The sequence below is a fragment of the Prionailurus viverrinus genome, chromosome B3, assembly GCF_022837055.1.
Source record: "Prionailurus viverrinus isolate Anna chromosome B3, UM_Priviv_1.0, whole genome shotgun sequence".
Lineage (NCBI taxonomy): Eukaryota > Metazoa > Chordata > Mammalia > Carnivora > Felidae > Prionailurus > Prionailurus viverrinus.
This window is the reverse complement of record NC_062566.1, coordinates 50,690,680-50,704,283: the sequence shown is the minus strand read 5'-3', so window position 1 is coordinate 50,704,283 and position 13,604 is coordinate 50,690,680. Positions and strand designations below refer to the sequence as shown.

The 13,604-nt window shown below is 39.8% G+C and overlaps 1 protein-coding gene across 2 annotated transcripts in view; it reads right to left on the bottom strand.

Annotated features, from left to right (window-relative positions):
• Positions 1 to 13,604, bottom strand: part of FBN1 (fibrillin 1) — a 234,540-nt gene that overhangs the window by 201,305 nt on the left and 19,631 nt on the right. For both annotated transcript variants that reach the window (XM_047862765.1, XM_047862766.1), the window contains 2 exons: positions 3,954 to 4,036; positions 1,554 to 1,652 (listed from right to left, as the gene is read on the bottom strand). In XM_047862765.1, coding sequence (XP_047718721.1) covers positions 1,554 to 1,652; positions 3,954 to 4,036 — 182 coding nt within the window. The remainder of the gene's footprint in view (positions 1 to 1,553; positions 1,653 to 3,953; positions 4,037 to 13,604) is intronic.

Genomic DNA, 13,604 nt, shown 5'->3' with positions numbered 1-13,604 from the left:
ACAATAATTTAAATGCACATAGTCTGTTTTATAAGTAACGTCAGGAAACACTGGTAGGGAAGTAGGGAAGTGAGACAATGAAAAGAAGGAAGCTAATAAATACATGATGGAGCCTATCATGATGGGCAGGTGGGGCTTAATCCACTAGGGAACTCTAAGAGACAGTGGAGAACACACTTCATAGTTCTGCAAATTGAGAGGCAAGGAATCTGGGGCACTTATCCAACACTCTCCTTCTGTCACTGGCTAACAATTGCTTCTAAGGCCACTAACCCTCTGGCACTTCCAGCATGCCCTGCATGTGGACCTGGTATGCTCCCTGCCAGAAAATTTTACAGAGCTATAAGGTAGAGTCACCTGTGCTCATCCATAAATGCAAAGATATGTGAGTGGGCACCAAGAATGTCTATTAGGACTACCTGCCCTACCCTGTTAATTGGCTCATGAGAGCCAGGGCTAAATATTAGGAGTCTTAATAGGTAATGAACCTTGACCACACTAAAGTCTCTACTTGCAATAAACAAAAGAGAATGCTCTTATTCCACAATACTTTTTCCTGAAAACCTTGTCAAAAACAGAACACACTGTAAGGGGAATGAATTTTCTAAGGAAAAATAGGCAATGGGAAAGAAACCCAAGTTTTTTGCTTTGATGATGGTCAAGGTGTTGAGGGGCTGTTTATAAAGGCATAAACTTAAACCTTTTTAATAACCAATAATGACTCACCTCCTTCCCAATCCCTACATTTCCTCTAGTTAATTCATTGCTGAGGACCCCACATTTAAAGAATAAAAAACCAAACAGGAGCACAGGGGTGGCTCAGTCGTTTAAGCGTTTGACTCTTGACTTCTGCTCAGGTCATTCATGATCTCACGGTTCGTGAGTTTGAGTGAGTGCTCTCTCATAAAATAAATAAATAAACTTTAAAAAATAAACCAAAAAAAAAACAAACAAAAAGTCTAATGAAAACAATAGAACTAGCAAGGAAAGGCTCTGAAAAATGAACTGTGGGTATTATTTGGCATCACAGAATTAAGTGATAAAATTCTGAAAGAGAAAATATATTTGTGCTTAAGGAAAAATCACCCCCAAAACTTCCATAATGACTTCTTACATCTTCTTTTTGCAAAAGTAGGGGTCTTCAGTTTTTACAAAAGTGTTTAATCAGAGTCATATTTCAGTACCACTAGGAAAAATGCCTAGTTTTCTTGAGCCAAAAATGTTCATTGAACAACCAATCCACTGAGCATCTTTTATGGTGTTTACACTGGAGACACAAAGATAAATAAGGTGATACCTACACAGGAGAACATAATCTTTACAGTATTCATAGTAACTAAGTCCCATAGGTAATTTCCTTATAAAGAGTGAAGAAGGAAATGGGAGGCCAGACTGAGGAAAGCCATTCCAAGTATTTTGGGCAGAACATAGAAGGCAGATGTTCTAGTGAAAAAAATGTATTGCAGGCAAGAGAAAAGCCAAAAGCAAATTTAGGAGAAAATAGGGCATAACCACACAAAATAATATTATATATAATAACATGTTATACTCACTGGATCTGGAGCCACAGGAAGGAGATATCTGACCAGATGGGCAAGTGCACATATTTGGCCTAGAACAAAATCCATCCCCACAGGAATGCCGGCAAATGGCTGTCAATAAAACCAGAGGTCTGTAAGTACATGGCTTGAGAGCATGGTGCTTTATAGGAACCCAACCCTCAAATGAGGAAACCTGGGCTCTCAGGTGCCTCATTAATTTTGCCTTCATGATTCATGACCTTAGGCCACAGGTTTATTCACTTACAAAACAAACCTGTTGAACTAAACAAGCTCTGGATGTAAAATGCTGCAACTCCCTTATTTATACCAGTGGTTCTCAACCTCTCTCTTATTCCACACAGCACCCAATCTATCAAAAGCCCCCAATATCTTATTTAGGGAAAACAGAACAAACAAAAGTCCTGCATTTAAACATATTTATATGCCTACAAGCATTTTGTTTTTATATTAGCTTTACAATTTAATGATAGAAGAGTTGCAGAGGTAGTCTTGGGAGCCTATTTCATTATAAATGCTTATTGCTTAATCATTTCTATAAAAATACTATGCCCTGCTAAGACTAATTCTCTACACTGGATCCTGCCCATTGAGTAGCTCTGATTTTACATTGAAGATGTACATCAACAATCTGAGAGAAGAAGTTGGGAATCCACTACAATAGCACTGATTCTGCAGTCAAGAAGCTGTTCATCTTTTAGAAAAATATTTACACTTTCATGATACTGAGGGACTAATACGCTGGCACCAGATGCTCTGCTGATGGTCAGAAGGAAAGTCTAAATGGCAAATGATTTATATTTATTAGCAGACTAAGATTTGGCCACTACTTTTTATGCTCATAGACATTATCTCTTCCTCAAATTCCTGTATAACCTTGCAAGAGGCAAATGAGATGTGCAAGGCTAAAAATAATATACTTGATAGAAAATGCATTCAAACACCAAAAAAGCTTAGGATGGAGACTGAAAACTATTAAGAAATAAGGTGTCAAAGGATCCTATAAACATTTATTTGAATACTTGTGTATTCAAATAAATGATATTGAAGACAGCATTTCTTATAGACTCTACAGAACACAAGGAAGGGGTACCTGGGTGGCTCAGTCAGTTAAGCATCCAACTCTTGATTTTAGCTCAGGTCATGATCTCACAGTTTGTGAGATCAAGCCCCGAGTCCAGCTCCATGCTGAATGTGGAGCCTTCTTGGGAATCTTGATCTCTCTCTCTCTCTCTCTCTCTCTCTCTCTCTCTCTCTCTCTCTCCCTCCCTCCCTCCCTCCCTCTCTCTGCCTCTCCCCCACTGGTACATGCTCCTGCATGCACACAGGCTCTCACAAAATAAATAAATAAATAAATAAATAAATAAATAAATAAATAAATAAAATTTAAAAAAAGAACACAAAGGAAACACACTGTCAAGTTCATTTAGAAAATGTCAAATACCATTATATATCTCTCCTAGTGATGCAGTTTTGATCTTTAAATAAAGCACAATATGCCAAATGAATAAGCTGCTTCTGGTCAAAATCAAGAACTGGGATAGAGGTGAACTTTTCAAGTCACCAAGAGAATACTGGTTGAAATATTGTTCTTCTGCACAGACCACTCTAGGCCAACACAGAAAGCGGATCTAGTGATTCCTTAATGTCATTTCAACTCTAACTTCTCCCACTGTCTGATAGAATTTTCTGAAAACTGAAAATTCCTCCATAGGTATGATGACAGGAAAAGCTCACAAAGGACAGATGCCATAACCAATTTGACTTACATCTCCTTTAAATAGCATCTTTTCTGGCATGTGGTTTGTCACTCAACATTTCTGGTGTGTGATGAGAATCTGGACGTTTGCCGTGGCAGCAGAATCAATGGGGGAATCTCTGGCACCATGTGAGTTCTTCCCTAGTCTTTCTACTCATCTTCATCTGATGCTCTAGCCACTTCCTTTCCTCTCTGAAAGTTAGGTCTATCTTTGGCCTCGACCACCCAAATTCAATGTACAAGGTTTGAGTAGGCTTGTGGGTGGCCAACAAAGTTAGAAATTATAATAAGGAAAGCAGCAATGTATCCTTTTTTCAAAATCCCATCCAAGTGATTAAAAAGTCTATGAAGCCAGGCAACACGTACCCTTGATCAAATTATCCCTGTGGCTCTATTCCCTGTATGTCAGAAATATTCCAAAGGAAGTCACTGAATTAAAGTACAACAGCGGTTTGACCAACTTAGTGTATTTCCCAATCTGGATTCAGAGGAAGTAGGAAAATCTTAGAGCTGGAAGGCTCTGCTATAAACATATTAATGGTATGCAGTTACAAAGGAACAAGTACTAAGAATCACCATGCAACCAAAACAACAAAAGAAGAACATGAAGAATGACAGACTATCTATTTACTTACGGACAATACACTGATTTCCACCAGGTAAGGTTTTCCATCCAGGGCAGCAGTAAGCATTATAACGTGATCCACAGACATTAGGTCTAAAACAAACAAACAAACAAACAAACAAAAATCCAATTAGAAGAACTCCACACTTTTTAAAAAACAATATGTGACCACATACAAGGGGGAAAAAATGTCTTTGAGTTACAAGAACAGGACGAATTTTTGTAGACAAAAAAAAAAAAAAGTAAATTCATGGGACCCGACACTGGCTTAGTAGTTTGGGACTCTAACATAATGATACCAATAAGGATATCCCTTAATATCACCTATGCGTACATCAGAAAAATAAAAACAAGAGATGCAAAATGTAGTGCATTCTATCACAACGCACAGATATAAAAATGTATGGAGTTATATGAGTCTAATTTAAATAATAAAATTCCTACCAATCTAGTTAAGAAAGGTCATCATGAAATCTGCATTTAAAGTTTTAAATTTCTACTCATTGAAGCTGTGTATATTTTTTCTGTGTCCCAGCTCACTCCTAAAAAGTGGCCATATTCTTCCTTTCACCAGAATTATAGGAACGCAAACGCTGACATTAGTCGGAAAAAATAAAAGCAAAAAAATGTAAATATTTCTTTAGCCAAAGTTTGGAAACACAGTTGATTACCAGAAGTTACAGGAAAACAAAGTCAACGTAACTTTGGGTTTCTTGTTTACAGACATTTCTGCTCCATCAGGTTTCTTGGAGCAAAGCTTCCATTCAGAATCCAGATGATACATATTTAACAACTTAAGGGAGCAACTGTTGTAAGGATCTACTTAACTCTACACTAGAAACTAAGAGGACTGAACACACAGAGACAGGAAAGAAACCATTCATTTCACTATGCCATATCTGAGGGCCTAAACATTAATGCTACTTCCTAAAGTTCAGGGGCTGATGAATAAGGTCAAACGTTTTGTAATCAATTTCACAAACAGTAGCTATTCCAAGGCTTGCTAGTATAAATCCTGTAGCCCCATAAGAGTAAACCTTTAAAAACAACTGTGTAACTAAAATGTACTTCTGGGGGCGCCTGGGTGGCTCAGTCGGTTTAGGGGTCTGACTGTTGGATTTCAGCTCAGGTCATGATGTCATGGTTTGTGGGTTCAACTCCCATGTCAGGCTCTGTGCTGACAATGTGGAGCCTGCTTAGGATACTATCTCTCTCCCTCTCCCTCTGCCCCCTTCCCTGCATGCACTCTCTCTCTCCCTCTCTCTCAAAGCAAATAAATAAACTAGGAAGAAAGAAAGAAAGAAAGAAAGAAAGAAAGAAAGAAAGAAAGAAAGAAAGAAAGAAAAGAAAAGAAAGAACGAACTTCTGGTTGGGGTGTATTCACAAACTCTCCATCTATATGCAGACCATGTGTAACAGCACAGACCCCCCCTTCATCTCCTCTGAACTCATTGCTTCAAGCACAAGCAGAATTGGGAACAAAGGTGAAGCCTTTGCTCTATCCTGTGCCTCTCTCACAGCCACAGGGGACCCGGAACACTGCAGGGCAAAATGCACACTTCAGACTGACTGATGCTGAGGCCAAAAAGAGAGATAGGAAGAAAGATGGAGGAACCCGGGAAAGGGCCCTATTCCTCCAAAACTAGACATAAAATGATGGAAAAAGGCTTACTATGCACCCAATGCTGGAGCCTCTCTGAGCTTCAGTTGATGTCTCTGCACATTGGCATAATGAAATGTCTGCCTTGGCCACATCATGTGTGTGTGTGTGTGTGTGTGTGTGTGTGTGTGTGTGTATCAGATGAAATAATGGACATGAACGCAATACAGCATTATTATCATGATAGAATCATTTTCTGACCTAAATTAACTACTCAACAAGAGGCACTATAAGAGATTAAGGAAGAGAGAGTTTATTACAAATTCTAAGCCACTGGCTCTCAATCCTGTATCCCTTCTGTGACAAAGTAGTGCCCAAAACTTCAATTCAGAGTACCCAGAACTTCCTGGGGAAACTCAGAATCTTGGAAAGGGGAGTAAGATGAGAAGTTAGGATACAGGGTTAGGGTGAGGGTTAGAGTAACCAAACCTTCCAAACTCCACAAATTTCTCTAGACTAGAAATGATAATTCAAGCCAGAGTCAACCACCTCAAACCTTCCCCACTAACAGCTCATTACAACAACTCCACTGGGTCCAGTCCAACGCCAAACCAAATCCTGGAATAGCTTCAGAGGACCCCTGAGCCTTTATAGGTGTCCTGTGGTTGGAGTAACTATGTTTTCAAACAAAAATCAAGACATATTGTCTGACAAGAATGAGTGTATTTATGGAGTAATAACACATATAACATGGTGAAAAGGCTAAGAAAAAAGAGTCCAGAATCAGCAATTTCAGTCCTACAAAGCAAGATATTAAAAAGATTTTCCAAGGTGTTTGAAAATCATACTAATCTAAACATTCCTCATTGTTTTTTCAATGTTTACAATCAACCTGCAGACAAAACATGGGAGATGTTACAATTTACAATGATTTCAAAACAAAATGTAAATGTTTTAAACCTGCACCTGTAAAGGTAATGGTATAGCTATCAAGTTAGGAAGAAAGGTATGGAGAGAAATAAAGTAGTTGCTCCAAGAGACAGAGGTTTAAGTATATTATATAATGTTTTAAAATAACCAATAACTGGGGCGCCTGGGTGGCTCAGTCGGTTAAGCGGCCGACTTCCGCTCAGGTCATGATCTCACGGTCTGTGGGTTCGAGCCCCGCGTCGGGCTCTGTGCTGACAGCTCAGAGCCTGGAGCCTGTTTCAGATTCTGTGTCTCCTCTCTCTGACCCTCCCCCGTTCATGCTCTGTCTCTCTCTGTCTCAAAAATAAATAAATGTTAAAAAAAATTTTTTTAATAAAATAAAATAACCAATAGCTGAAAGTCATACCATGATTTTTTAAAAAGTAGGAAGTAAACGAGAGAGAAAAGGTATAGATATCTAAGTGAGCTACGTCCCCATCTTTCATGGCATGGAACCAATGGATACTTTTTAAATCTAGAAATAGAGGTACAAGCACAGTCCATGGTGTCATAAAGAGAAACATGAGAAGAACTAAAACCAAACATGGTTAAAATTGGTTGCCCCAAGAGATGAGGATCTGGGGAAATGAAGATAATTCTTTTGCATCCACACCTAATGCCCATTCATAACTGCTCATTTTTTTTAATTTTTTTTAACGTTTATTTATTTTTGAGACAGAGAGAGACAGAGCATGAACAGGGGAGGGGCAGAGAGAGAGGGAGACACAGAATCGGAAGCAGGCTCCAGGCTCCGAGCCATCAGCCCAGAGCCCGACGCGGGGCTCGAACTCATGGACCACAAGATCGTGACCTGAGCTGAAGTCGGATGCTTCACCTACTGAGCCACCCAGGGGCCCCCATAACTGCTCATTTTTTAAAAAACATTTATTTATTTATTTTTGAGAGAGAGAGAGAGAGTGAGAGTGCTTGAGCAGGAGAGGGAGAGAGAGAGAGAGAGAGAGAGAGAGAGAGAGAGAGAGAGAATCCCAAGCAGGCTCTGCACTCTCAGTGAAGAACCCCATAGGGGGCTCAAACTCAAGAACCTGCGAGATCATGACTGAGTCGGACGCTTAGCCAAATGAGCCACCCAGCACCCCAATAACTGTTCATTTTTTTTTAAACATGTGCTGCTACACTTTGATCATCCTCTTTTATTTAAAGCAATTACCTTAAAAGTATAAACATCTTCTCTCCTAAATGGGGTACTTTCTGTTTCATTGCATGAACTGTTTCATTCATTCACAGTTCCGTTACATTAGTGATCACGTTTTCATTTCACTGTGTTACTTAAAATTCTACATATTGTCTAACTGTGGTTTTGTTCACATGCTCTGACATTTTTTTATTTTAATAATTTTCTAATTTTGATAATTTTATCTCTTATAGTATTGCATTATTCAATTTAAGTTGTTGCAACCAATATCCTCAATCAATGACTGTTTGAATCTTTAACACATTAACACATTAAATATTGCTAGGTTAAATGGCTTAGTGCAAAGTATTAGAAAGATGTAAGAATTCTCCTCTGCTAATTTTGGTCTTGAGAACTCCAAACTAACAGCACTCTTTCAAACAAGCTGGGTGGTATTTATTCTACTCACACACAGGAAAAACAGCTCTAATTCTAGAAATAAATGAATGTCTTATTTAAGTTGGAAAGCACTAAGATATGTAAAGTCTAAAGTAGACACATTGGATTACTTCCATATCAAAGATTTTATTCTAAAGTTTCACACAGAAAGCATTAACAAAGAAGATAAATCTCTAATGGAGTTACTTTTTTGTGTAAATGAAAGTTTAGCATTCAAACTTTTCTTTTCCTTTTCATTTCCCCAACCACACCCACCAACCTGCTGCCCAAAAAAAGTCAAGAGTTAAAGCTTAGTGCAAGTGGCAGTAGCATTCGGCAAATTCAAAGTAAAATTCAGAGAGAAAAGAAATGTATGCTATGTGCTAAAAACATACTGCTTTATTTCATCCTCAAGGCAACCCTTTGAGGTAAGTTATTGCCTTTAACATTAAAGACACTATGACTTAGGAAGGTTAAACAAACCAGCCAGGGTCCCACAGCTTGAAAGTAAAGAATGGGGATTTGAACTCAGGAAGCCTGCTGCCAGTTCACTCTCTTAACTGCTATGTTACGGCAGAGATGCCTTTAGGGGCAAGATGGCATTTCACCTAATAGCTTTCATGAGGGAATGAGTGACAAACCCCACCAAATGTCCATCAACAAACTACCAATTTAAGCATAAATTGTTTTTACCTGTATTCTAAAAGTTCAGGGGGAAAAGGAAAAATATATTTACAATCCACTTTCCACTGTCTATTACATTGTTTTAATTGTTAGGTCTTTATCTGTTACTTCTCTTACCAGTTGCTTTGAATACAATGCTTACAACAACCCACCTCCAATCTCTCCAGGGGTGGGTGAGCCTCAGCAGGCCGAATACTCAGATCCAGTTAAGACAAGGCACTTGGAGATTGTGTGGGCTAGCAAAAGCCCCTCTCAATGGAGCAAACAGCTGGGCTTTACCATGTCTGACCACATGACTGCAGGAACTGGCCTGTGTACAAGATGTCTGCAGTGTGTCCACATTCCTTAGCCAGAATCCACTTCTGTAAATCTGGCCTCTCTTACAGGCAAGATAGCCTTTCTGCTTCCTATCCCAAGTTCAAACTCCCTTTCAGACAAGACTGGGAAAAAAAAAAAAAAGTTCAGTGGGCTTTTATTTCATATACATGTGACGTATTTAAATCCTTGGGCAAGAAGGTTAATGAGGCTGACACTACTCCATGCATGAGCGACCTACTTTTTTGAATTGTGGGAGAAAAATATGATGATTTACTCCTCTCAAGCATAAGTGTGCAGGGGACCCAAAGGCATGCCCCCCCACAACTGTCCATGTAACATGGTTCAAGGTAATATCCTAATATCCCACTGTCCCAGTTTTTAAAAATAATAATTTTCACTGTCAAAAATGTGATAGATCATGAAAAAAAACTCTAATATACAAATTAGCTACACATATTGTGACCCACACATCATGACTTTATTAGTTTTTTGACAGATTTTTTTATCAAGAAGAAAATATAAAAGAAAAACCATGAGCACTATCTAATAAGGGGATCCACTACTACTCCAACAAACTTTGCAAGCTCTCCTCGATTATTTGGGTGCCTTTATCCTGGCCCTTTTTGCTAAAGGCAGAGGTCACATCTACTAGCAGTGATTTGAATATCACATGTGACTATTCCAGCCCATCTGCCAGTCACAACATCTCAAGTAATGAAACTTGGAATCCTGGTAACGAAAACGGCTTCCATGGCCTCGTCAAGCTTGCAGGGGGCTCTTCAGATCCAGGGACTCATTTCTGGATTGTCTGGGTCAACACTGGCTGGGACTCAGACAATTCTGGTTTTCTTCTTTGAAGGCATAAGCCTGCCAACCTCTCCAACCTACATCATGTAGTGTTATCCTTCTGGTTTGTTTGTAAATCTCAAACTGTTCTATGGTGAAAAGTTTGCTAAAACGTAAAATAATAAGACTGTAACCATGCAATTATAAATAAACTGTTCCAGTTTTTCATAGTGACTAAGACATAGTATTTGCTCTGGGAAGAAGACAAGCAAGCATGCAAAGAGTGTCACCACAACAGGTAAGACACAAACATCAAGGTGAGACTGGGGAGTCCAGAAAGGAGTAAAGAGGGTACTTGGCCCCATCACACAGGGTAGGCTCAGAAGAAAGCTCTCTGAGCTATAACTTGATGTCTCCCACTTGTAAAGAGGAATCACTAGTTTTATTTCAGCCCACTGCTGAAATTCCTCTTCAATTCTCTAACTCCATTAGCAAATAACTCTCTGGTTTACATGTTGGTGTTTCACTGTCAGACTGATTACCACCTTTTTTCCTGGCTTCCTCCTTCCTCTCTATTTCATTAGGACAATACAGCTAAATATCTTTTTGTGTTCACGATGCTTAGTTCTGTTCTCTTACATTCCAGACACAGACTTCACCCTCCCTAAGATGTGGAACATTTCACTATCAGCTTCAGATCTCTGTCAGGTAGGCTAACCTGCCCACTCTCAGCCCCACCCTCTTGTCCCACTCCTTCCCTTTATCGTCTCAGCCCTCACTGGTGCACACGCCTCTCCTCCATGACATACATGCTAAATCCAGACCCTTCTTCCATCTTTATACTTGCTCTTTCATGTTTCCTTCTTTTAAAAATTTTCTTTAATGTTTACTCATTTTTGAGAGACAGAAACAGAGTGCGAGTAGGGGAGGGGCAGAGAGAGGGAGACAGAATCTGAAGCAGGCTCCAGGCTCTGAGCTCCAGGCTCTGAGCTGACAGCACGGACGTGATGTGGGCCTGATGTGACGTGAGCCTGACATGGGGCTCAAACTCACAAACTGTGAGATCATGACCTGAGCCAAAGTTGGACACTTAACCAATTGAGCCACTCAGACGCCCCTCCCCCATGTTTCCTTTTTTTTTTTAATTTTTTTAAATGTTTTTATTTATTTTTGAGACAGAGACAGAGCATGAGCGGGGAAGGGGCAGAGAGAGAGGGAGACACAGAATTCTGAAGCAGACTCCAGGCTCTGAGCTGTCAGCACAGAGCCTGACGTGGGGCTCGAACTCACAGACTGTGAGATCACAACCTGAGCTGAAGTCGGACGCTTAACCAACTGAGCCACCCAGGCGCCCCTGCCCATGTTTCCTTTTTAATGTATAGTTTCACTTCCCCCATAGTGGTAATCCTCCTCCCCAATTAATCCCAACCACCCTTCAACCTACCAACACAATACCGGACATACCTCTCAAAAACCTACATATGCTATATTATAATTACATTTTATTTCTGGCTCTTTGAACACTACATTTATTTTCTCAATAATGTATTAATTCCAAACATTTGATAGCAATCAACAAATTTAAAAAGTATGCTAACTTGACTACTTGGCTAATTTCTTTAACAGGTAAAACAAAGAGCAACATGTATGACACACAACGTATTGAGCCATATGTGTGTATTTGTAGTATATATTTTAATTTTTTAAATTTTTTTTAATGTTTATTTATTTTTGAGACAGAGAGAAAGAGAGCATGAACGGGGGAGGGGCAGAGAGAGAGGGAGACGCAGAATTAGAAGCAGGCTCCAGGCTCTGAGCCATCAGCCCAGAGCCCGACGCGGGGCTCGAACTCTCAGACCTCGAGATCGTGACCTGAGCTGAAGTCGGACGCTTAACCGACTGAGCCACTCAGTCGCCCCTGTAATATATATTTTAAATAATTATATGTTTAGATTCTCTCCCCTGAAACTTGTCCCTACCCACTCTGTTCCAAAACTAATAGGTCTTCAAGCAGAGAAACAATGTCTGTAATGCCTAGAATATCCTGGAGTCTATTTAGAAGCACACAAGATAACATTGACAGAATACCTTAGTATGTATAAAGTACAATTAACAAAGATTAATACTATGTCTTTGGTGTCACAAATAGGCCAGCTGCAAATGCCACTAACATGGAAACTGTCTAATAGTGAAAACTATTTCTTATAAATTAATCTATTTAAAAGCAAAATATTTCGGGATGCCTGGGTAGCTCAGTTGGTTAAGTGTTCGACTTCGGCTCAGGTGATGGTCTGGAGATTCCTGAGTTCGAGCCCCACGTCGGGCTCTGCGCTGACAGCTCCGAACCTGGAACCTGCTTCAAACTCTGTGTCTCCCTCTCTCTCTGCCCCTCCCCAACTCTCTCTCTCTCTCTCTCTCTCTCTCTCTCTCTCTCTCTCTCTCTCTCGCAAGAATAAATAAACATTAAAAAAAATTTTTTAAAGAAAAATATCTCATACATATTTTGAACGGCTAAGGTTAGCTAAACAGTAATGTATAATGGTTTCATACCTTGGTTATTTTGCTGATATGCTAATCATTAATTTATTGCGATCAGTGAAGTCATCAATGTTTTTAATTCAGGGACCAAAGTATTTCCTTCAAAAAAATAAGTGTAGAGAAAATACTCGTATATGAACATCTGATTCTATTTATTTCTTTAGCAGAAGAGAAACAAAAATCCCAAAGCAATGAAACAAAGGTTTTCAGCTCACAAATTGGTGCACATTTCACTGTGGCAGGTTGTTGCAACTGATCAAGACCAAAGATAGAGCCAGCCATTTGTGGCCAATTCCTAAAGACAACCGTCACAAAATTCATGGTGCAGCCTTGAAAAGGGTGTGTCTGGAGGTGCTGCTTGAGGGATCACTTTCCCTACCACCCGGTGGAGTAACTCACAGCACAGGCAGCAGAGAGGTTGTCACATCAACAGTTTCATTTGCTCTGCACCCTAAACTATGTTTTTGCGGGGATTTTGTGTTGATGAAAAGCAATAGTCCAAGAACTTAAAAGTACAAGAATTTAGGTTACCATATCAGGGACTCTCTCTCGCTCTCTCTCTCTGTCTCATACACAGCCTAAGAAAGATGAAGAAACAGAAAGCTTCAAAGAACAGTTCCCAAAATCCAGAGGTCATTTTAGACTGACAGTCAATTTAAATCCTGTTGGAATCTTTTAGAGGTGACTAGAACGCGCGCGCATGCGCACACTTTTCTTTGAAGGGAAAAAAAAAAAAAGAATAATTTAAAGCCACAGGGTACACCATAACAGGAAACTAGACATTGAACCATGAAGACCAGAAGCACGGCTATGTACAGTAGGTGCTAATCCTACTTTCTGCTTCTGGTCCTCTGGATTAAACAACACTGAGAACACAGAAGTCTGCACAAACTACTGAACCATCCAAGTGGGCCCCAAGCTTCTAAAGGCCATGACCGGACTAACTTCCTGTCATGGTCTGCACTGAAATTCTGCACTACAGCTCTCTAAGGGAGGGGGAGTCTATGTCTGGCCAGCTGGCATCACTGAACCCCTGGCTGGTTATATAAAAGGTGCTCCCATCTACACATAGGGAAAGGTGTATCTGTTTATTAAGTTGGAACTTTACTATTTGATTCCATAAATAATGAGGATGGATTGCCTCAAAATAGAAAAATGTGCATGTTTCAAATTTACATCTTGCCGGCACCTGAGAG